The 26,098-nt window shown below is 38.1% G+C and overlaps 2 protein-coding genes and 1 long non-coding RNA gene across 3 annotated transcripts; 2 read left to right on the top strand and 1 right to left on the bottom strand.

Annotated features, from left to right (window-relative positions):
* Positions 1-122: 122 nt before the first annotated feature.
* On the top strand, positions 123-1,995 carry LOC135161543 (uncharacterized). Its single transcript, XM_064119221.1, has 2 exons — positions 123-556; positions 650-1,995. Exons 1-2 carry the CDS (start codon positions 461-463, stop codon positions 1,568-1,570), a joined length of 1,017 nt encoding a protein of 338 aa, XP_063975291.1. The 5' UTR covers positions 123-460; the 3' UTR covers positions 1,571-1,995.
* A 694-nt stretch (positions 1,996-2,689) lies between these two features.
* LOC135161542 (CCAAT/enhancer-binding protein) lies at positions 2,690-6,532 on the top strand. The gene has a single exon (XM_064119220.1). It carries the CDS (start codon positions 3,126-3,128, stop codon positions 4,173-4,175), a length of 1,050 nt encoding a protein of 349 aa, XP_063975290.1. The 5' UTR covers positions 2,690-3,125; the 3' UTR covers positions 4,176-6,532.
* Positions 6,533-22,791: 16,259 nt separating this feature from the next.
* LOC135161111 (uncharacterized) lies at positions 22,792-24,448 on the bottom strand. The gene is made up of 3 exons (XR_010298698.1): positions 23,961-24,448; positions 23,081-23,842; positions 22,792-22,928 (listed from the first exon to the last, which is right to left on the bottom strand). It is a non-coding gene; the product is annotated as an uncharacterized LOC135161111 (long non-coding RNA).
* Between the last annotated feature and the right edge of the window lie 1,650 nt (positions 24,449-26,098).

The raw sequence follows: 26,098 nt of genomic DNA, 5'->3' as shown, positions 1-26,098 counted from the left end.
TCTATTCTCCTGAGACCAAGGAGGCACAGCAATAAATTATGCTTAAATTCATATCAAGAAGAAGTATTCCCTAATTCTATTCAATGAACTGCATGAGAAAGACAATGACGGTTTGTTAACAAATATTTATGTAATTCGAGTCGACGAAATTCTATAGAAATAATTTTTGGAAGAAGATGCCCAACAGTTTCTGGTGCCATTGGTCTTGCCCAATGAACTTGTACAAATTGAATAGAATTTTCTTGCAAATGCGTTTGTTTTATCTATTAATTTGTTTGATGCGTACAGTGAAAACATTTCTATCGACCTCAAATACTGATCAGCGCCGCCGGCGGTTGAGGTGGCGCTAGTATATAAAGAAAGTAAGGTGAAGCTTTGATACACCCAAGCCATTCTAAGTAATCAGCTGTTAAAGGGTTTCATTGTTGTCACATCCCTTTATCTTAAAATTTAAACAAATATGAAAGGAAAGAATACACAGTCAAGATTGGTCGATACTGCACAAGTGAGGACAATCACAGATAAAAGGAAAATACTGGAGAGAAATTCGGCACAGGTAGGAGTCAAGATTAATTAAATAAATTAAAACCCACATGAGTTCAGTGGATGATTCATAACTGACCTCCAATTCCTTTATTTTATTTTGTAGATTCGTTCTACAGTGTCAAAATGCTTTAGTCAACTGTCAAATTCGCTTAAAATTCGCGAGAAACAGTTGTTACGTCAAATCGAAGTAATTCACAATCAACAATTATGCATAATTCAGTCAAATTGGGAGCTCCTGCCCTCAGTACCATTCATCAACATAAATCTTGATAACTGGCAGTATTTAGAATCCTCCATCCTGAAACTTGGAACACTAGAACTACCGGACAATGACGGACTCGTTGTAAAAGACGTCGAACCGTACAAAATTGAGGAGTACGAGGAAACAAACAAAGATCATGTTAGCTTCGACAAATCAATCAAACTCGAAAATCATACTGAGAGTATCAATAGTTTAGACAGGGAAATGAATTTATCTGAATCACCCACCCGCTCAGTTCATTGTGATTCCAACGTAGGTCTAGACGATCCTAGGATTGTAGAGAAAAAAGGGGAAATTGAAAATAACAATTGCTCACCTCTGTGTTCACCTGTCTCAGCAGCGCAGATTAACATGGCTATTGAGTGCCAGGATATTTCACAAGTGAAAAGTCTCAATTTTAATTGCCGTTCACCTGACTCTTCAATTAATTACTTTGAGGATCAAACTATTGGAACGACTACTCTAGCCTCTAAAATCAATTTAAATTCCAGCAAAGGAGAACCCCAAATTCTGGAAATATCTGAAATCATTACAGATGAAAAAAACAGTCCAGTTTCAGTTGATAATGAGCCAAAAAAAATTGTAGAAGGCTCAAACAATAGCGAAAACATTGAAAGACATCAGCATCCAAAACAAATTCAGCAATGGCTCCAGCAGATCCTTGTGGAGACAGAGACAGAGCCAGTGATTCATGAAATCGAGCCCTTCGCTGAAATATCAAATTCTAGATTCAGAGAACTTGAACTTCCATTGAGAACTTGAAGTGTTGAGCTCATTAACTATGAATTAAGGGAATTGTTCAGTAACTTAATATTTGCAATATTTATTGTAGCTTTCAGATACTTAATTCTATCATTTCATTTCCAAACTGGGGCCAAAGTTTTTACGTCCATAAAAAACCCTAAGGGGTGTGATTTTTTAAAACTTCTGTTGCCGTACTGATTCCAAGACATTGAATTTTTGTTTAAATTCGTCTTGGTATCTCCAGCCTCAATCACTCGGAATATATACATCTAATTTCATGAAAATTTTATTACATTGTAAATGTATTTAGACAGTTCTTGTGATTTTTAAAAATGTCAGAAGGAGAACGATAAGAAGAATGAATTGTAACATTATTATTTAACAATAAAGAAAACGAATAAATAAAAAAAATCTTCTTGTACATGAATTTAAGGGTGTATGGATAACTCTTATTTCTCTCCTACATTATCGACCCGTCGGCAATGTGGAAACAAACTCAAATTGATGGATCATCAATTTACCCTCATGTATGAGCAGTAACTTGAAAAATAATTTTTATTGAATTTGAGATTTCTCAAATTTTAACCTCGTCCAAATAGATTTAGTACTCTGTACAAAATATTGATAAAATATTTTTGTATTAAAAAAAAATATCTTTTTTTCGCGCGTTCATCTTCAAGTAATCGAACAGATCAATGGGAAAGCATGTTATCAATTTATTGGTAGCAAAGCAGAATGAGCAAACTTCTAACTTCTAAACTTCCATCCACATTCCTTGTCATTTTCGCTCAACTAGAAATCTACCAACTTGATTATTATAACCCATTAATACCAAAATAATCTTGTCTCATTTCACCATTGAATCTCCACCATCAAACCCTCAAAATATCCTTATCTACCTCCGCGAATAAAAAAACCATTAGAAACAAAATAACTACACGAAAAAAAAATGATTCGAGTCTCGAAACAATTTAAAAATTAAAAAATAAGAATTTGTTCATCTCCATGATCTAAGGAGAGGCCCGAGAAATGAAGAAGAGAAGGGACTGAGTGAGCGAGTAAATGTTTGCGCATGCGCTCTCCACTTGAACGAACTCGAAGTTGGCGCCCACCACATTGAAAACTTACAGCGTGCGGCTGTGTCACTCAGTCGCGCGCCAACACTCGTTTGGATGCTTTCGTTCAATTAATTTTTCATTATTGTTTTCTTTAATTTTGAGCCTCGTTCGACAGAGCTCGGTTGGTACCTAATTTTTTTCTTCATGTGATTTGTTGGTGACTCCCTGCGCCATTAAACATGTCAACGATACCTTTAGTCTACGTTGAATGACTTATGTTTAATTGATTTAATTGATTATCAAGTTAATTATTGTTGACAATAATTTGGACAGTGTTGTGGTGAAGGATGAGCATTTAAAGACCTTAAGATCCATGAGTAAACATTGGAAAGGACTGTAATAATTGAAGTGATAACAGCTGGACTGAGGGACTTTGTGAAGTTCGTCTCACCAACCTTGAGGAAGTAATTAAATTATTTTTAATAGGAAACTGTGATGCGTGAGTGAGTGATAATATGGAATCACCAGTTATGTATGAGGCTGCTCACCAGAGCCAGGGTTCGGGTGCGCCGGAGCTCAAGAAACCTGTAGTACTCACAAATAACAACAATAATAATAACAATAACAATAATTCAGCACTCCAAGTTAATCACAATCAACAGACAAGTGTCGCAGTAAGTAAAGTATCAGCGAGTAAAGCAACATTACATCAGCAGTATGCTGAGCATTGTGCAGCAGCGGGTGAACTAACGGATCTCAACACACCGGAAATATCGTTGGATCTGCAACACCTCATCGATGATTCTCACTTCAACGATGGCCTCCTAGACATGCTCGGTGGTGGCAATGGTGGAATTAAACAAGGAAGAACGACTGGATATCCAAGGACAACTCTGGCATATATGCCACAACCTGTACACAGTGGTGCAAGCTATCATCAGGGTAGTAACAGTTGTAGTGATAGCAACAGCTCAACATCAGAATCACCAAGTATCAAAGAAGAGCCAGTGGATCCAGCTGACTACAGACGTCATTGTCCTCAATATTCAACCAGTGGTTACAGTCCAGCTAATGGGCCTTTTGCCAATGGTGGTCCCACCTTCACCAATCTCACACCATCAGCAGCACCGGGCGGTCATTCGGTGCACCATCAACATCCTCAACAACCTCAAAATCATCAGCAACCCCAGAGGGGACCAATGAAACCTGTAATGTCACATCAACACCAGGCAGCTGCTGCCGCTGCTGCTGCAGCTGTTGCTAGGAAACAATCCAAATCGGTGGATAAGGCAAGCGATGAGTACAGGAGACGACGGGAGAGAAACAATATCGCGGTGAGGAAAAGCCGGGAAAAGGCTAAGGTACGATCGAGGGAAACTGAGGAAAAAGTGAAATTACTGGTCAAGGATAATGATCTACTTAAGAAAAGGATTGAGCTGCTTACCGAGGAGCTCAATGTGCTAAGATCACTCTTCAGCAGCGTTGGCGTTGTCCCCGAACAGCTGCACCGTGAAATATCAAGGCATTTGGATCAGTTTCAGCAACATGCGGTTGGACCGATGTAGCATCCGTAACATCGGAATTTTTTTTCAGATCGTCGAGGAAGAAGTTTATTTCTCTCTTCGTTCCGTTTTCTATTCGTTTTGTTGTTTATAGAGGATTGTAGTTGTGCCGACCTTCGTGAAATTATCAAAGATGCTGGGAATTTGTGCGTCTTTGTAATCAGATCGATTTTTTAGAGATCACTATTTGAGGAATGAATGAATTGTCCGAGGTAGATTATCCGGATGGGTAAAGTCAGCTAAGGAGAAAGTGTCTTCCTCCGGGGTCAGCGGGAAGGTAAAATATGATTCACTTCATATTTTTTATGTTGCGAGGCTCGAGATACTGCGATTGTGACCTTGCTTCACACCGCTAGATCATCGGTGTGATCATTTCGGGTCCGCAATATAAGACGGTTAACATCACACAATCTATGAAGTATTTTCTAATGAATGCAAGTTTTTCGTGACGATGTGTCGGCAAAATTCGAGAAAATCCGAGAAGCAGGCCAACAACGAAAATAATTTTTAAAAATTCCGGCCTATACACGAGGTTAAATAGGTCATTGATAATTTCGGTATTTCTTCCACATTGCCGACTGGTCGATAATGTAGGGGGAATATACGACTTATCGATGCTCCCTTTGACCTCATATATAAGCACCGACTTAATAAATCTCTCTTGTTCTTGTACGTCTGCTGAAGTCTCTGAAATTTCAAAAGTTATGTCTAAATGGACTCAGGAACGTCGGAAAAACTTTCCAGAAAAAAAGCATTCTTGAAATACTCTTTTCGTTCGATCATATTTAATCCAATTTGAAAGCAGGGATTATAATCACATTCATCAGGAGATGCTTTGTGAACTTAATGATGATATCCACAATGTCTGTAAATTTTTTTAATTTAATGTTGGGAAGGAGGCCGAGGGGGGGGGGGATTGTTTTTCCCTGTGACAGCTATGTTTTGATCTCCTGCTCAAGACTCACTGTTAACATTCATTTTTCGAAATGACAAATATGAGATGAGTTTTTTCCCTGTGTAATTTTTACAATCTCTGGTATTTTTGTGAGAAGAAAAATTATCATAGATTAAGACTGGAAATACGGTTTGACAAACCCGTGCAATAAAGACGAAAAAAAATATGACAGAAAGTGTAACGAATACGGAGATAAAAACTGAGATTTTAAAATAAAAAAACATTATGAAAAGCATCTTGTATATATTCCTTGGTAGTTGGCGCATAAAGTCTCTCCATAGATTTATACATTGTTTCGCATGACGTTGTGATTAGATACGGTGTGTAATAGATTATAATCGTGTAAATTAATTAATTAGCGTATCGCTCTTGTACCTAAGTAACTCGTGGCATATCGAGATACCATAATTACCACGCACTGTATTGATTTAATCCATCGATATCGACATGTTATTTTTCTCGGCGAATGAACAAGAAAGAAAAAAAAAATTGACTAAGAAGAACAATTGTGAGAAGAATGGATCAATGAATTACGGTAAATTGTGTTAATGAAAAGGATGTATGCAACAGGGAAAAACGAAAGGGAAACGGATTACTCAACATACATACACACTCGTATTACAGTTAACTTGAATTTACATTAATTGTTAAGAAAAATTATCGTCATTGTAAGTAAAAATTAATATATTTTCTTTAGATAACATGCAGAGAGAGAGAGAGACAGAGTGTGAAAGAAAGAGTGAGCGAGCGAGAGAGAGATAGAGAGAGAGCGAGCGAGAATGTAATAATTAATTCGTTCATTCAAGGAAATGACCAAATCGCAGAAATTGTTATGGAATCATTTTCAAAATAGATCATAATATTCCAATACTGAGGATCACAAAATGTCAGTCCTCTGTACTTTAAGTTACCGTTCGAGAAAACTAGTAAAAAAGATGGATAAAATTTTTGAAGCGGGCTTCATCTATTTTATTGTTCGTTTGTTGATCATTCTGTTGTATAGTCGCAGCAAGTTTCCTCTCCTTCATGTATTTTTTTTTTCTATAGTTTCTAGTAAGCAAGCCTCTCGTAGACACCTCAAATTTTCGGAATATCAAAGCAGTTTCACTCTGACCATAGACGAGCGATTGCAAATTAATTGTTAAAACAGTGTATACGCGTTTTCAGATGCATCATGACAATTGGATTCATCACGATTATGATTTATTATAATTTTTTTTTTGTTTCTTTCTTCGCCTTCACGCACAGTGTAACTGGCAAGCACGAGATTGTACGGGTATGAATGTACATTGAATTTGTGAACAGCGTTCGACGTGAACGTGTATACCGAGAATAAGATTACCTTTCACGGGTGTCTTCATGTTAAAGCACAAATATATTTTGATATGAAAATTCACTAGAAAAATGTTTTCAATCTCTCTTCCATCCCTTTGTCATTTTTAGAAAATTTTGAGGGACGTTAGAATATCCTGTTTGAGGGGAATGTTTACAGGGTAGTGAAGTAGTAATTTTGAAAATCATCGAGCACGAACAGTCCAACTAGATATGAAACGAGGAAAATTGAAAGATACATATTCTTTGGAACATCAACAAGAAAGCGTCGAACCGGAATCAGCTCAGTGAGTCACAAGATAAGTTTTCTGTTAGTCAGATAAATAGATTAATGCCACAGGCTATATACATGATACCTTTAATACGCATACACTCATTGTATTCATATTGGCTGCAAAAACTTTGCGCAGTAGATTTTTCACACGTGTGTTGAGGGATTATAAATAGAAATCAAGTATACTTGGATGTGGTATCTTATATATGCGAGGCTAAGATACTGCGTCGGGATGCCATTTCACATTGAGAATCGCTGACAATTTTTTTTCCTTCTGGATGAAAACAAAATGGTTCATGTCTCTGGTTATTTTTAATTTTTTTTTCAACATTTTTCTCTGGGTAAAATGGTGGGATCTAATCATTTAAAGTCACCGTAACATGAGAATTATAAAAAAGCCTCCATGACCGTCCTTCAAATATCGCCCATAAAACACCTCAAGCAGGTAAATTGTGATGTTTGAAAAAAGGTAAAAATTGATAATGATAGCATGCGCATAATTTTAGATACGTCCATTCAAGAAGTGACATAATCCTCCAAGTTTTGACGCCAGGGTGTCTGCAGCCTGACGAAGGTCACTTTTCGAACTTGAAGCAAATGGCATATTAAATTATTCATTGCCAAGATCTACGTCATGTTCTTCATTGTCATATTTCATTCAACTCCTGAATTATTTTCCATTCGATCCATGAGGTTTTTGTTGACTGACCCGTTGATCCATTCAACTAATAATCCACTTATCTATTTATCTCCTTTGCTTACCCTCTATTCCTACAATTATAATCTGGGTTAGGGCCACCTTTGCTAAAACACTCACTTGTGGACCACTCCGAGAAAATTTGTTTCAAGCTCTTTTGGCCGCATGTGTACTAATGCCAGTGACATATAGACTGCATGGTACCAAAGTAGATGCTCGTGTATGTTACATGTTGATGGCATTCCAAGCTGAGTGGATCGAGTGGTGCACTTGATACGCAGACTAAATGCGGCCAGGTCGTTCTACAAAATATATCTCCGAATATATTTTATCCTTCATATTTTCAATGGTTGTTACTTATTCCGATTCTCTTCACGCGTTTATCATTTGACGAGTTTCCACTCAAGAATGACCAGCTGCCAGGACAACTGGAGGGACCTCAAATTTTCCTACCTTGAGGAATCTCTTCACTTTGTGAGAGGGAAATGATTTTTTTTATCTCCCTAAGTGAGAAATATGGGGTGTCAGACGGTCGATTCCTGTCCTTCAGAACTACCGAAGAGAACTTTCTACTATTTTTTAAAAGTAGAAACTCCCCCGGCCATGTTTTGGTCAGATCACTTGTTTGGTCTGACCATGTTTTCGCTCGGAGCTGTTACTACTTATTCCAGGAGCGGCTACTGATTTACAATTATTCGACAATTTTTTCTTTTCCATCATTCATTCTTTTCCCCTCAATTCAATTGTTGTTATTAAATATTCAGGGGGATGAGTTCCATGTTACTAAACTTTAAGGAACCAGGGAGACACATGACAATATCCACTAAACTGAATTTGGCGAGTTGTATCTCCTTTCCATTCCACCGTTTGCGCAATGAAGATGAATTAATCACAGGAAATAAATAACTGGTCTTAATCTGCGATGAACGTTCCTATAGATTTAACAAATCGCATCATGTTGGCATAGGCCCGAAAAATAAATAACAGAACTTTCATCACCTCAGTAAATACTTATTTCTCGTTCCTCTCCTTTTTCCGTCATTAGATCACAAATGAATAACATTAGTGCTGCTGTAATATCGAAAGCAGTCACTATTACCGTGACGAATATTACGTTGCTGGCAGTCTAGGTGCCCCCTTCTCCGAGTTCTTTCATACATTACGCCTGTACTATCCAACTCCTTTTTCCTTTCGTTCAACTCGTTCACCAACACTGATGGAGTCTCTATGTGCCGTTCACAAACTTATACACTGCAATACCCCCTCGCCCAGTTGAAACACTCTTACTCTTGCGCGCAAGGAAATCAGGTCACTGCGCTGTGCAAGAAAGTCAGCTGTATTTCCATCGAGGATTAGAATTATTGTACCTGAGTATAGTTAATGTATAATTATTCAAACTTCATTCGCGAGATTTACTCATATATAAATATACGAACATTGTCAAGTGGAATTTTTGCTGGGTTTAATTTTTCCTAGAGAGGGCTCGAAATATCATGATATGGTCAGATATGATCTTCTTCAACATATGGATATATGTATATGTATGTCTTTATTGTATGTGAGCACGTCCACATGAAAACAACCCACTTTGCTCACGTTTTCGTCACCGTAACGCCCATTTAAATTAATGTTCAATTATTCTTTTGTTCATCTTTAGTGACATTTTTCTTATGATTGTGATCATTGTGATTTCAAAATACGTAAAACATTATGGAAAATTGTAGAGTATTCGTGAGTTTATATTAATTATAAATTAGGAGGTCTTCATGAGACCGTTCACCGATACTTCGATTCTATAGGCAATCATTTGAAGCCGTATGAGTGCGAGATTTAATGAGCAGGCAGTTCTTAAATTAGCTGCCTTAGAATATTGAAGAAATTGTCAGCATAAATGAGACGAAGGTTGATGGCTTTTGGGTTCGGTGTAACTGATAGGAGATTGCGGGGTGCAAAGTGTTGGCTAGGCAAAAAGCTCAGTTTAGCAACTGCAGCTTTATGGAGAATTTTGTCTCAGTATCAGGAGAAAAAGGATCATTGGAAAATGAAAGAAAAAATGTAAATTTTTTCCTGAAAAAATTGGAAATCTCTTGTTTGGTTATGAGAATACGTTGATGAAATGGAGTAGCGTTAAGCGCCGATTACAGTGCACGCGCCGTGACCTCAGAATGAGAGATAACCCCTCGAACTTACCCGTTTTGACACTGCCTATACCTTCAGAAGCGATTTAGTTGAAGAGGCTTTTAGAGGCGCATGTAGACTGTCAAAATGTACCTTCAACATATCCATTCGGTAATGAAGAATTTGAGGAAATTTCCATTCGGGGTTGAGATGGCATTTTTATCCAAATAATTTATCATACATCCATTACGGGTAATTGGAATATAATTCGATGTTTCCTGGTAAAATGGAAAGAACAATAAAATGATAATCACTTCAACAGCACGAAAAATAACTATAAAATCTCCATTCGAACCAGCGACGAAAATTCTTCGATTCTTCACGAGACGCGCAAATAATTAATTAAATTTCTGATATGAATTTTAATCAGTCATGCAGAATTAACCATTCGCATCGTCATCCTTAAGGAGAGCTTGAGTTAGGAGCTAATGGGTCAGAGGGGAAACATTGATAGCAACATCAGCATCATCAGTTATCAGTTGAGAACTCGTGCAAAGTATATAACGATCCATCGTATGGAAATCATTAGGTCCCGGTTAATGAGTTTGAATATTTCTGAAATCTGGTTAACAATGAACAGAATTTTGATTGTTGAAAAACATTTTAATTTGAAATTAATAGCGAAGTGGTAAACACAGTCGGGTCATTTTTCCTCTGGAAGTTTTGGAATTCCTTGAAATTGAAGAGAGATTACTTCAATGCTTCTGTCTCTATCAGATTCCGAGCGATACCTCCAGTATTGGTCAATAGTCCAAATGAGCTTCACCGACCTCCCCGCTTCACTAAAATGATGAATGTAGGGAGCAGCGGGTTCACATGATTGATAGAAACACAGAAAATTCATTCATCTATTATCCTTCGAATGTTTCCACAGATTTCAAACAATTTGTCAGTATCTAAAACGTGGCGGGTTCGGTAAACTGTGGAAGAACAATAGCAAATATTGCTGCATTGTATTAGCTTATGCGAGCACATACCGAAACTTTTTTTCTGTTGACACAGCAGGTCTTTTATTTCCGCGCTTTAATAAATGGTGATGAACAACCTGTCCCCGTTTCGTCCACTAAGATAACCGTTTCTCTATCCATGGAGGCCCTCCGAATTACCAGTTAGTTTCATTTTACAATACATTTTAGGTTTTTCAGATCGCTTTGACACCTGTGTCTTTTAAATGTACGAATCAAAACAGCTGACAGATGAATAATTTCCATAGGAACGTTCCCCAATTCGCTTCGAAGATATAGACAAAATCTCTTTTGTATCGTACAAAGAATTAGTATACGAGGTACTCCAGCTCAAATAAGTTAACGCCTCTGACCCTTAGCCCTTGAATATTAAACAGTCGCTCAATTTTTCGTAGATTTTTTCGAAAGTAGCTTTCAGAGATATGATTTTGATCTTGTTTTTCGTTCCAAAAAAATTTATTTCGGCTCCGGTATCCGATTTTTCATTAGAGACAATCGAGATGAATTTTCGTGAAGGGGAGAGTGAGGGCTTGAGGCATTCAGTATTTTTTTTAAGGTCTTTTTTATGCGACTTCTCTCTCACAAGGTTCGCAACGGAATGATTGTCAGCGACACGCAACACGCAGTTGTATCGTCAGTTTAATAATGTGTATGTGAAGTCAGAGAGGGAGCCAGCGAGGATTTTGAAGTAATTCGCACATAATTTTTTGCAAATTTTGAAGTTTCAAAAGCCAAGAAAATTCGATGGAAAAGATCGGAGACTAAGTCATGTACGAAAAATCGAATTGCGAATAATTAGTGGATTTTCCCATGGAATTTGTTCATATGTCATTCATCCTTTGATTCCTCATTCTTCCCATTTTCATACTTTCATTATTGGAAAATACAGAAGCCTCTTCTGGCCAACAAAATCCTGATACTCGAACATTATATACTATTATGTAAAAAAATATGAAGTTATTGTTTTTAGAGAAATTTGAAATATTTCTCTTTTTACCAGTTTATTCCGCTAATTGGGAGAAAAAATTTATCTTCTCATTTGTATGATCATATTGCTATTAGTGATATCATTACTCATTATCAGTTACCATAATGACAATGTGGCTGATTGATTTTTGTAAATTAAGTGATTGGTCATTTGGGAAGCGGTAATCTAATAATTACTTTCAAGGGCACCTCTTCGACTTCAGGAATCTGTTACCTAATTAGGAAAATATTAAATAATGTGTAGAAAGAAGCTTACATAATGTTCTTTCCTGTGCACGAGGGATAAATGATATGTCGATCAATATTTTTACTACCATTTCATAGCCAAAATAATTCCTATGAAAATATACCTCTTCGCGTTATCGCTAATCAAGACACTACTGGGTAATGGTTCATTGATCTTTTTATCTTCTATAGACAAAATTGGAATATCGAACGCAATTATCAATTCAACGTGAATTCGATATTTGATTTTGAAAAAACTTAAATCACCGGATAATCTATTCGGACGTCTCTAATGGAGAAATTGGATATATGGAACTTTTATCCGGCATTCTCATCTCTTATCAGTCATGAAATGTCGTTCTAAGTGAACATTTTAATTTCGCCTTTCACTTGTTAACCATCTGGCGCTCAAAATTAAATATTCTATAGTATAAAAAATAGTTCAAACTAAAAGATAGATATATTCGCGGACGTGTAAAGTCCCGGGCACTAGGTCTACGCGAGAGGTTATCGGTACCATTTTTAGTTGTACTACTCAATCCTTCAGCGAGTGCACTTATCGCGCAAATATTTTTTCCCAACTTCCAGTCTTTTTCCCTTCTGCAGATCATCGAGAAAATTCAATGTCTGGTGATGGAAAAATAATCAGCGCCTACGGTAATGAATCGTTTTCAATATGCATCTGTGCTAGTTAAGCGACGTTACCTGACAGTTTAAAAAAAATCATTAGTCTCCATATCTCAGCTCATTCCCTTTCACCCCACCTCCATCTCCCGCCTTCACTTCATTTTCACTCAGCCTATTCCCCATACATTGAATCTCAGTACGACAAAACCAGTGAATTCCTCCTTCCCGTCAGTGTGTTACATTAGTCAAGGCTGCACCACATGGTAACCAACATATTCACGTAGATAACTGATCTAGCCAGACCAGCTTGACGGTACGATTACACCATCGTTTGTTTACACTAAAATTCATGTTTAGTGTGCCTCCAAATTAAGACTTTTTGAAAGAATATTGAATGCTCGAGGCTGTCTCTGATATGAAAAGTCGATAACAACAGATCATAGATGGCTAAGATTAGTCGATAACAAATCCTTTGAAGAAATCAAATGTTCAACCCCTACATTAGCTTCAGACCCATCGCCTTAAACATCCAAAGCCCACAGTCCACGAAATTGATATTTTTTCTTGGCGCAGTGCATCGAAAAATGATTTTCACTCTCCTTTATCCTCTGCATCTGAGAAATAAATTTATCTCCATGAGCTTCAGTCCCTTCTGAATCCTGTACTGAATTTGGTGGGGATAAAGAAAGGCTGAGTGACCTAGAAAGCTAAGGATCCTGGAGGTAGCAATAAAAGACAAGAGAATATCCTCTTCCGTACGTGTCTATGACTCGTTGCATTTCCAAATACGAAAAAATAAATGACGTAAAATAAAAAGTAAGTGGTCCTCTCAAATGTGTCGGCTGTTTTCCAGCTCATACTTTGGCCAGTGGCTGATTTATTATTATATTGCAGACAGTCTCGCTCTCTCACCAAACTGTGGAGGATTGGTGGTTACCCGCGTGCGGTTCGATGTCGCTGCTTCGACACTGTGTGCCACTTTCACTTGTGGTTACATAATTCTCAAAGCGTTCGCGTGAACACGGGAGAGAAACTGGGTAAATGGGGGAACCACAATCTACAGGAGCCTACCACTACCATCGTCGAACAGAGACAGCGGCTCTTGATGTACATACATGAAAAATTACTTTCTGCTATCAAATCTCAGTCGAGTGAGAATATGTCTACATGATGTTTTTATTTTCAAAACGACCTATACAACTTTGGCTGAATCACTACTCCAGTGGTCTCTTCCCCAGCGCATTTGATGCTGAGGACTGCAGAGTTTATTCTTCCAGTGAAAAATACTCTGCTCCTGGATGAATTAACTTTCATTTCGTCCTTAGACGAAGCTGTTGATGGTATAATACTAGGAAGATCGAATTAGTATCCTGGGAGTAATGAATGCAGCCACAAATTTATTTTAGTGATGAAAGTATTACGATGGTCAGGCATATTGTAATCCTGGTCACCAGCTGCAATGAGAAATGCGGAGTTTCGTGGACGTTCCCGGGCAGAAAGTTTCTTTTCAGCTGATGATGCTTCAGAGATCTTGGAATGAATCATCGAAAGACGATCGATTAATCAGAATTTATTAAGGATTTAGCCGTGGTTTAACCCAGATTCTATTGGGAGTTAATGGAGACCATAAATCTATATAAATATACGCAGTGAACATAATGGGCTGATACCTGACGTGAAGAAATGATAGAGATCTTGACATAAAACGCTTATGACAGCATTATGTAGCTTGATAAGCAATGATACTATCCGCAGCATTTTTCCTACGGTAAGAATTCCCAATTTTGAAATATTTCTCAATTAAAAATCATCCAATCACCCTCTAAAATTCACTTTCATCCATCGGGCTGAATTAATTTACAATTTCCACTTATCATCTTCACCCGCACGGATTTCGTATAGAATAATCGAAGCCCAATGGCCTACTTGTAGCCATATGCGTGCTTCACAACTCCCATTTTAAAGAAATCGAAAGTAAGAGGAAAAAGAGAAAACAAAATCTTTTTATTTCATTCTCGAAACATGGCCACATGACAGAATTTGCGTTCTACAGAAGAGGCTCCACGGAGCATGGTGAATCGGCCCACGGGCGAAGGGAACCAATCCCAAGCAAAGTAGGCTGTTATTTAACGATTTTAGTGAAACGTTCACGGCATTATACAATCGGCCTAGATCCCGAGTCACGGAGCGTCACGGATCGTGAACGGTTAGAAGCCGGAGTGAGAGAGAGAGAGAGAGAGAGAGAGAGCTCTCCCTGTTGGTTCGCACAGCACAGATACTTCTCGCAACCATCCAGTCGCAGGCGTTGGGTGAAATTGCCGATGGAATATTCGCCGCAAATATACTTTGGTTAACTTCACTCCATTCGCTCATTAAACCCTGCTGAGTGGCACGGGCAGCCTCTCCCTTCAGATTAATTTTCTTCCGAGTGGAAGCACTCCGACCGATCACTCCCCGATTTTCCAATTTTCCTTGGAAATGGGTAGAATATGGTCAGACGTGGAGGGACCAGATTCTTTAACACATGGAGACAACAAATGTCTTGTTATTCTATGAAAAAGAAAACAAAAATCTCAAGGGAAAAGGCTTGAATTTTTCAACAAGGACGAGGAGTTCTGTGAAATTTCAGTAGCATTCTTGATTGATGATTCAGGTAATGCGTCAAATGTGGACGTCCGGATGAAGAGGAAACTAACTATCTTGGTCGATTGTACTTTCCGAGATATTCACATTTTTCTCTCACAAGTCTCATTTGCATTAATGTTAAATGAGATTTTTCATCAAATTGGAAAGGCTTAAAAAGGAGAACAGCCTGGGATAAGTATACATTTACCTGTTTCACTTAATTTAGACAGCGGCCCTTGGGACCAGCACTTCAACAGTGAAATTGAAAAAATCTACTTTGACTATTATTTGAATAAACATTAATGAGTGTGGATAAACAAAAAAATATCCCTTTAGGCTGAAATTCATTCATTTCCTGGGTTCCAGGTAAAAATTACCACAAAATCACTTCCTCCAGACTATTACCTACATTTTATCGTAGTTTTTGTCATGTTTTATCTCTGAAGATAGTGAGGATGAAACTCTAACTTAGCTTTCAACCATTTCGATGGCGTAGAGGCGTAGATGGAAGTCTAGTATGCGAACGATTGTGAGTTGGATTCCAAGTGGCACCGAATTTTTCAATGGAAGACGCTGGTGAGTGGGAGGTTGCTAATACTGTAATCGCCTCTACCGGTATGGATTTCCTGTGGTTTCCCCCCCTAATCCTGTTCTATAAAAGTCCCAATGCGACACTATTTAATTTTTCGGGAGAATAATTACGAAATTGTCCAACAAACTTCGAGAAATTACCAACTTTCACATATCCCACAGCAAAAAACCTAAAAAAATTTCAAGGAAAAAAAAATAGAAGCTGAAAATCCCATGACGTGGTAGCCTTGACATCTAACCTTGTGCCAAAATGAAGAGGCCCCTAAGTTTCTTCTTATTGGACATTTTTCTGTCTGCACTTAAAATTTGTCTATTTAAATAAAAGTCATAAAAATGTGTATGCTTTGTCGTTGGGAGGATGTAGTTTGCGTTTCTAGTAAGGTTGTTCTCCCCACACAGATACAGAGACAGCCTCCCACCGCATCATTACTTGACGTTTCGGTTTCAAACTATAAGCAACCCAGCAAGATGTTATGGGTGCCTGCGACGCTCATACCTACGAATCAGCCTTGACGAGCCTATTTCACATTCTAATGATTCTTGAGTCTTCCAGAATGTTTCGAGACAAGAAAAACTAAGTATTTAACTACAATCCTGCTTATTTTTCTAGACGCTGTATTTTTAAACGTAGCGCCCGCATGAGAGGGGCCCCATTGGTTGCCCGCAGGGCTCGTTACTTCTCCACTATTCATAATATGCAAGAAAAAAAAAATACTCCAATCAATGAATCAATAATGATCCCGACTAATCAAGCAACGGTCAGTTGACTCAGGTCCAGATCTTCTGCAAAGCCGGACAATTAAAATAAATCAAATCCTTTGCGTTTTATCGTATGCAATAGACAAAAACAGTAGCTCAACATTTCGTATACCAGCGCGATCCTCCTCATCACGTATCTACTAGTATTGTGAACTATTACGCCGTCGTGTTGGATAACATCGAGCAAAAGGAAAAGTAGCTAACCTACTAACCGCATCGCCACGACGGATGCGGGTTAGCATGAGAGTGAAACGATCGCCCCGTCGCGCGTCGATCTTGGCAAGAAAAAACATCAACACTTGGAAAATAATAAAAAAACAGCGTTGGCAGCTAACCGGTCGTGACCGGGACTAGACGCCTCGCTGTTTCCTTTCTGTCGCTTGATCATATCGATTATGGAATAACACATTTTTTACAACTTTTTTTTTCTCTTCACCGCAACGGTAACAATTTTGTTGTTCGAGTCAAAATACCGTAAAACTCATACAAACCTCCCAAAGTATTTTGACTACACATTGAAGTGGTAAAAAGTATCTGCTGATGTTGAAAAATTAGAATGATTTTTTGTTTTCATGGTTGGAAAGGAGAGTGTATTGATTGTCTTATAAAATCCACCTTTCGATTATTCGTCGTATATTATCGGTACGACCACTAACAATTATGTTCTTTCGATAGAAAATTGTTAGATCGGACGTTCCCCACCTCCCCCGCAATCTGCTTTTCATCCTCCCTTCGTTATCAAACCCCTAGGGTCGAGGAATGTATTTTGTACAGAGTTGCAATCTAGTGAAGTGGTTAAACCTATACACCACCGCCAGGTATGATCGTCTTTATTCGTCACTCTCCAAAAACTTTCTCTTATTGAGTCCTGATATGCTCCAGCCGGATTGTGTGGCAATGGCCACGCATGAATTTTCACGGGAATTAATATAGAGTAAAAAAAAGGAAAGGATACTTCATACATATAAAGTTGTCAAACTTCCTGTTGCAATCAATTGGATTGCACAATGAGAGGAGAGACTCATGTTGTATTATGAACCTTCGTCGATAGTCGTATTCTACTTGCACCCGATAGACCCAGGTCTGGTGACACACTTAGATCATTATACATTGAGGAAAGTGAAGATGCCTTGGTTTGGCGAGTCGATATCTCCACAGATATATCTTCTAGCCGACGAGAATTTCCTGTTGAATATTCTGTGGGTGCGGAGAGAGAAAAACATGAGAAAAGACGTAGTAAAGAATGATATAAAAGATTTAGTGGTCATTTTGCCTGTATGAAGAGATATTTCTGCGAAAAACTCTCATTTTCAGTGAGACATTTCCAACCCCGCACTGAGTGCACTTATTCACATTTGCGTCTGACCGCAGTAGTTTTTCCACGACTAGGTAAGACTGGGCGGTCACACGAGGCCGTACCCAAGCCATGCGGTTACTACTGTCGCTCAATACCAATTTTCGCGGCAAAAATTTCGGCAAAAAATTACTCATTACTCATTAGTCATTATTATGTACCCCCACATCTACAAACACTACTTTTTTTTACCAGAGGTGGGTTGGTTCCTATTCTGCTGCTCTTTACTTTTATCATAAACATGATGGAGTTCAAATCAACTTGGCCGTTGAACAAAGTGTAGCGATGCAATATAAAATAGAAAATCACATGGAGCATAATATGCGACGTGATCCCTTTGAAAAAAAACGAAAGTTGGTCTTCCTCGTTTATGCCAGACTCGTCCAAACACTGAAAGAGTTTCACCAAACGTGCTGCATACTTGGGAGATATGTTCCATGGTTCCGTCTAGTAGTATTAATAAAAAATTGTTAGCATTGTTGCCCAAATAATCTGCATTAAAATGCATCATATCAACGAGTGCAAATAGAGAAAAAAATTCCGTCAAAATGACGGAAGTCAAGTTCGCTCGCCGATTACGGAAGTGGCCAGGAATGAATTGTTCCCTGAAATCACCCCAAACCAAAATTGCGGGACTTTGTAAAGTGCATCGAGAGATATCCACTCGATGTTATATTTATGAGACCTCCAACGTCATTTCCCGCTCCCTCGAACATTATTCATAGGCAGACATACCAATAACGTTAGAAATAACTTATAAAGTTTCTTTCACGTCTCATTTCAAATCCTAGAACAGTACAGTAGTTCAAATATGTGCCTAATAAATTTATCGAGTAAGAGAGATAGCGGAACCACTGAGAAGCCCCTCCAAGTTTCAACTTGTATCAGGGCATTTTCTTTCAGTGCGAACACACCAACCCGATGCCGCGTGTTGTGTTTGAACGTCGAAAAAGTGAAACTCGGCGCGCTGCGCGTGTAACCTAGAAATACTCCAGGGGCTCTCAACTTGTTAATAATGAGTTTGGGATTAATTGATAGATATCAAACTTGAAGATCCCAAAAAAAAAGAAAAATTTTTATTTATTTTCCAATTGAAAGTAAATGTAATTAATCTGCAATTTCTATTTAAAAAAAAAAGCCCAATAGCTATTACTATTGTTTTTTATAATTAATATGAATAAATAAATGTAAAGTGTTGAATAAAAATCTTTTATGGGGATAATTTATAGTTTCGATGTAACTGTAAGGGATAACTCTCCAGAATCATATCTATGTATTGTATGTATTATGTATAATCCATAATATGGTTTTAAGTCTCTTTGGGTTACATGAGTGAAAGTAGCTTCAAACACAACCACGTGCGGCTTCGGGCGACTGCAGCGCCAAGGATCAAGGCCGATGCTGTCGATCATTTTACCTGTTACGTTTGTATGTGAATATTTTTTCCTTCGCTGTTCTTTAAGACTAATACAAATGCTGGCGGTCTCTCGTACATATACGGACCGCAATGCTTCCGTTTCCTTTCCTATCACCGGCATCATCGGAGTAATGTGTTACGCGAGATGATGCAGTAACTATTATCCTCATTGAAACGAGAAGAGTTCACTCATTACCGAGAGGACTCAATATTCAATAAAACCTGGAGCATCAGGGCCTATTTTTGAACAATAATTGAAGAACGATCATCGATTTTAATGAGATTTATTATTAAATTAATACTTATTGTTGAAATATAACTTTATACCCCTAGTTTATCATGAAATTATCTGAGCGATGAGTGACGAGAAAGCAGAACTTGATAAATCCGTTTTGGTAGAGGATGTCATCAGCTAAACAAGAAGTATATTTATATTTTTCCTCAAATTATCCATTTTTGAGATAACCTCATGATTAAAAAACATGAGAAGATAAGAAATTGGTTTGACGAAAATATCGAAGGCCAAATGTTCACCCAACATTTACTCCTTATCCGTAGAAAATAAAATTTCCATTACACAGAAAAATTAAAAAATTGGTCAATTAAAAACATAAAAAATCTGCAGTAAACATTAGATGAAAACATGAAATCTATTGAAAGAATATTACCAAGACTTAATCACATGCATATTCCAGTCCATTTCTAGTCCACGAAAATCTTCTGCAGGAACTGAGCCCGAGTTCCGTTAGTTTCTCCCGAACCCCCGTCTTCCCCCCTCATAATTCTTCTTGCCCTTCTTTCACCCATTCTTTTTTCCTTCTCATTCGTTCTTTCCTCTCGTCCACCGGTCGATGCACTTCCACAGAATAAAACGGTAAATCCGTGGAAGTGAGATTCCTTCAAAAAGTTTTTTTACATGTTCCAATCTTGACAAAAATTTACGGATATGTTTCCCGATAGAGAGGTGTATCTTAACGATAGTTGTGTCACGTTGTCTCCGGACCACACCTAAAGGACTTCAGTCAGATATCCACCCACATGTCATCTACCCTCTCTACCATAGCGTCAGAGTGTGAACGTGGCCCACGACATTTCATCATATTCTTTTATCCCCATTTTTGTTTATCCAAATGTCTACGATCTATTGCATATCCAACTCCAATGACATTCAAGTGCCATGACAACGAATTCGGTGATCCTGGACCACCAGAACAGCGGAGGAACTGAAGATCGTTTCCGGGGCGATTTTAATCAACTGACATTGAATGCAGCGACCGGATGTTGTCCTCTAATTTATTTATTTGTGCAAGCAAGAATGACTGAATCACGACATGAAGTTCACTCGATGGCCTGTTACAACGTCGTATATTTATATTTTACGTATAAGTTGGCGCCATGCCCATGTCGCCTTCTTGCGGGCGTAATCCGCAGCCAGCTGCAGTAGACTCTTTCGTGTCCTATTTTATTCTTACCGCTTCTCGGATCCAAACATTATAAAAATAGAACACTGTATTTTTTACGACAGAAGCCCTGGGAAATTATCGAAAAATATATCACATCCGACATGTCCTGCACTTCGTTGACCTAGTGTAGAGAGTTCATGAAGCGTATGAGAGCCATTCGTCTCAACAATCAGAATGAAGCAAATAAAATTGGTGGGAAGAAATTCCGATCTTCTTTCGAATGCCCTATAGTGCTAGGAACGGAGGGCTAAGCTGTGCTCGAATAATAGTTACATGATTATCACCCGCTGACACTTGAGTGGCTATATTAATTTAATAGCGGGTAAAATTAGAGTTGACAACTTCAATTCATTTGTCTGCTTAACCGTAGTTGCGTTAATTCATTAAAGATACCGAAGAATGTTTACCATTATTTGTTTTGCAGTGGAAATTATGTTAAACATTTTCAAGTTAATAGATTTTTAGGAAATGTAGGACAAATACTGAGCTTTTTAATTACTGTGGAATTAAAAATATTATGAGAGAGAGAGAGAGATTTTTTTTTCTATTAATTTTTGACATCGCTTATTCAAATCAAAATGATTGCTCTGTAAACGTAATCAGATTTAGTTTCTACCTGATACCACGGGCCTCTTGTAACCGAGAAATGAAGTGTGATAGACCACAAGGGTCGTTGCCCGATGGTGTTTAACTGGAGACAACCGGGGAGTCATTTAGTAAACCCTGGAACGGTGATCCTCGTATAGTATTAGGTCCCTCACCTGCACCAAATTCCTTGTCCGCCGCGTGAAGGGTCATTGACACTGGCATCAAGAAACTCGAAACATCAGGGATATCTGTATTTTCAGTTTTGTCCTAATTCCACTTGTCACACAGATGCAATTGAACAATGTAAAAGACAGAGCCGATGGATTAAATCAATAATATCACGCAGTTGTCTTTACATGGTCGAAATACCAACGACAAATTGAATATATAGAACGAGGATTTGAACTTTGAGCGTGATTAATACATAAATTATTAATTATTAATTAGAGAAATGATAAATTACCCGTGCAGTGGACGACGAATTTCCCACACTCGTCAGAAAATCTTTAACGCACTTGTTGCGTAGTGTCTATTATATAATCTTATCAGATGGTGATTGATGACATAATTTATGGCTAAGAAAACATGAATTACTTTTCTATAATTGTAATTTACATCAATTGTGGGTACAATTCACAGTTCAACTTTGAATCTGAACTTTGCTTGGGAAAGCGCCAAAGAAGACTTCTTTAACGTAAATTACGTTTAGATCATTTTATTTATGTGCAATCACTGTGCGGGTCGTATGCATAACCTTTGTTAATATAATCCTATGTGTAAAGTCCAATGAGTTAAGCATAAAATGCGCACAAAGTTTACAGACTTTATGCATAATCGATCGGATTTTATACATAGGATTCGGTTCGCCAAACTTATATGTAAAACTCGTACACTGGTTACATAAAGTGCATAGTACACAGCGGTTTATGTGCGTATCTGATGCTATTCATGCATGAAAAATGAACATATAATTCTAATTGAGTTCTCCATTTTTTCGTACTTTACATAACGTCCCGAATTCATTGGTAATGAATCATAGAAAGGAGTGAAGTGGAGTTACACTCCCCGGGGACCACCCGAGAAGACAGCTCAGTGAAGTTCAGGCAGCTCCTTCCACTTCGCAACCCTAGATATACCAGCTAGACAAGGGGATGAAGAAGACCAGGACACATTTTCTGCTGTCCTGACCGTTCAAGGCTGCGCGCATATGCGGGAGTCTCTCCTGAAGGGGAAAAGGACCGCTAGTGGTTAGCCACCAGGTAAAAATACGGAACTTCTTTTCGGCGCTGGAATTTGATCGGTTATCTCCCTGGCAACTATCCCCAAGGGACCCGTTATCACAATAAATAATTTATAATAATAATTATAGTGGTGAGTAACAACTACTGAAACGACATTTTTGTTTGGAAAAGCGGGCCTGCGACGTCAGGGTGTGGAACACCTCTCCAGAATTTGTATACATTGGCTGATGGTCCTCTCCACAAGGCTCCCTTTGTCCCAGTTTCCATCCAGTCCTCTGGTAATGTCTCGGGATATTTCTCCCCCTCATGAGGGGTTTTAATTTGAAAAAAAAATGGGGGAAATTTTTTTAGCGAACCCCATTGGTGGTAAAAGGTATTTGGCATCCCCAGGATAGTCTCTGATGTCATGCAACTGGCTTATTGCATAATTAATGCCAATGGACGGTGAAGGCCGTGGCACTTAACGTAGTACGAGTGCCTAGTGCAGAGAAAAACCCACGTAAGAGAGTTGGTAAGTTTCACTAGGGGGGAATAACACAAGGTATACCATTGGTATATGATTTTAATTCTAATGTGGCTCTCCAGCAGCCTCTGGTGAGCCTGATTCGGGGGTAAACATGGTGTACATACTTCTCAATGTCAAATCTGGTGAAAGCGAAAAGTTGAATCGAAAGTGAACGTCCATGGGGAAGAAAAATGTGGCTGGATTTTGATACAAAAGTTGAGTAATCATTCTGTTTTCTTTTTTAACCATTTATTTCGGTTTTTTAAAATGTATTTGTTGGTCTGATGAGAATCACTGAAGGCCCATCGAGGCTTCCTAAACAATGGTTGACCGTTGACTCACTTTCACTACGTACCCCCACTGCTGAGTCCCTTATTCATCGATGTATGTATGAATCTTACGTGAGACTAGCGCCATCGCGGCCGTCAGTCTCCGCGACGTTAACGCCCTTTTCTTGCCCCGTTTCTTCTTTCCCTTTTTCGTTTTTCAATAATTTCACTCTTAACATTAACAAAACCCATTCCCCATGAGTCATTCCAAAATTTCGAATTGCTGTTGGCCTCCCCAGGAAGAACTTCACTCTCCTTCGCCTCAGAACAGTCAATTATAAACATCATTATCGTATTATTTTTCTAATATTTACGCTACAGAATATCAGAGGTGTAGACAAATTAGCGAAAGGAGACAAACTGATAAGCTATTCTTTTGTATAAAATTGCATAATGTTTAGCCGAACAATTTCCTATGATTACTCACTGACGATTCAACTACTGTGCCGCATGTGGATTATAATTTTGTACTAGTGACCTTTCCGGTATTCAATATTCATTGTTTCATGAAGTTAAAAGTCACACACCGATAATTGGAACATGAAATTGAGAAATTTGCTGAAAATTAATTAGCGCAGTCATAATTATTTTCTCGCATAACAAAGACGCATATTTAAGAATTTGTGCTGACCATTGGGCAGGCGTCAGGGGATGTATTCGTGTGCGGACCATTTACCTTCGTAATCGGTACGTGAACTTGAGCTCCGTAATTTCCACTGGATATTTCTCTTCGTACCATTCAACGTGGTACACGCATGATAATTATTTACACTGTGATATTGCCGGCTCAATCAGTGGTCAATGGTGACCTCTCTGCTTGGGGTAGTGCGATACGACATTGCCATTGTGACGAAAGTAATGGGAAATATATAAATTGTTGATACGTTAATCATGCCGAGTGGAATACTTCTACAGATCACTGGGGGTTGTGACCTCCCAACGTTAGCAGAGGCCACATCACCTATTTTGTATTGTCTCTTCCAATGTAACCACACAAACACATAATTCAGCATTAATGTGTGATCAATCGGTTATTTCCCTTTTCGATTGAAAAAAAAAAATACTGTGACGTAAATTAATAGCTCGAGTGTTATGCTAACAGTTTTAACGCAAAATATTTATTGAATTGAGATTGGAGAAATTTTTTGAAAGTTGTTCATGTGTCTGATGTAATGTACTGTTGTATTTCACCTAGAGCGCCGGAGTATCTCCTCTAATATCGTTCTGCGATTTTTATTCTGAGTTGGAATGGAGGGAACGAGGGAAAAATAATGTGATAACCCCCTGAGTTGAAATGGATGATCGTTTATTGCTTGGTAAGAGGTCGATCTGATGCAATCAGGCGCCAGTGACATGTATCGCGGGGGGTCCAATTCATTCGTTGCAAATCTGTTTTGTCTGATATGAATTTTATCATCTTCAGATACTAAATATTATTTCGAAAATACGGAAATTAATAAACACATAGAATGTAAAAAACGCCAAGTCACCAGTCTATAGATTGTCTCTAAAAAGAAATCGAAAACAAACAGTATTGGGTGGGAGGAAGAAATAAAAGAAAATTGTTTGCGCAAGAGGGAATTTTTTTTAGTTGACCTATAAACACTCGTAGCCATGATTGAGTCAATTAAATTAAATTATAATGTATAGATATTATATGTACATTGATGATCATAAATAAAGAGACGGATCATATTTCCACCCCGATGGTTTACACTGACTTTTGTATCTTTCTGATTTGGGAATACCACATAGCACGAGCCACAGAATCTTGAGGTCTTGATATCATCCCTACCATATCACTCTGATAGAAGAATTATCTCTCTAAGATATGGAGAACCGCATCAACTTCTGCCGTTAGGCTTTAGGAAAATTGAGTCTAAATTTTTGGAACATCGCTCTCGTCACGTTGACACCATTTTCATTTGTGATTCATGGAAAATCTGAAAAATACTATCAAGTCACACATAACATCAATTGATAGGCCATTCCAGTCTAATTGTACCATTGTACCATTGACACATGTTTTCCTATGATCCAACGAACCCGAAGAAATTTTTTTTCCGCTGAAAAATGAAATCAGCGTCCGATTAAAAGGCAACGATAACACTATAAGTGATACATAAGAATTTACGTCATGAGAACTGATATTAGAGTACAAAATATGTTAGTGATACGATGAGTTATTATTACGTTGAGATATTGTTCACATATTCTTCCATATAGGGTCAGCGATATGACGTTCGGGGGAGGTGTCACGTGCCATGGGGGTAAGGCACTACAAACCGCTTGCCATTGGTTCCCCCTAAGATCGTACCATTCTACCAAATGTTTACGCTATTGTTACCGATTATTAAATCCATTCCTCTTATTATTATTCACGATTATTTATGAACATGTGACGTTCCACCCTCTTTTTCTTCCACGCGTAACCCTACCAAGATATTACCAGCAATCGCTCTCGGAATTTCACATTTTTTTATCAACGCTGTTGAAAACAAAATAGCTACTTCAATAACACCATAAATGTTTTCATATTTACATTATGAACATTGAAAATAGATATTAGCGACATCACAGAAAGGCTAGTAGAACAAGATAAGATGTGCGGAAAGAGTTAATTTTTACGCTCAGTGAGTAGAAAAGCCCATCGTAATCCCCTATCGTACCTATACAACTGGCCGAATGTTCAACATAAAGAAATAATAATCCATTAAATGTCGAAATTGGATTTTGGCATATAATTGTTATGAGTAACATCGGGGAATACCTGAGCTCGGCACATACGTTTAAGGATGTCGAAATTTTTTGTGC

This window comes from Diachasmimorpha longicaudata, chromosome 4 (genome assembly GCF_034640455.1).
Source record: "Diachasmimorpha longicaudata isolate KC_UGA_2023 chromosome 4, iyDiaLong2, whole genome shotgun sequence".
Classification (NCBI taxonomy): domain Eukaryota; kingdom Metazoa; phylum Arthropoda; class Insecta; order Hymenoptera; family Braconidae; genus Diachasmimorpha; species Diachasmimorpha longicaudata.
The sequence above is the reverse complement of the archived record's forward strand: the minus strand, read 5'-3'. Positions and strand labels throughout refer to the sequence as shown.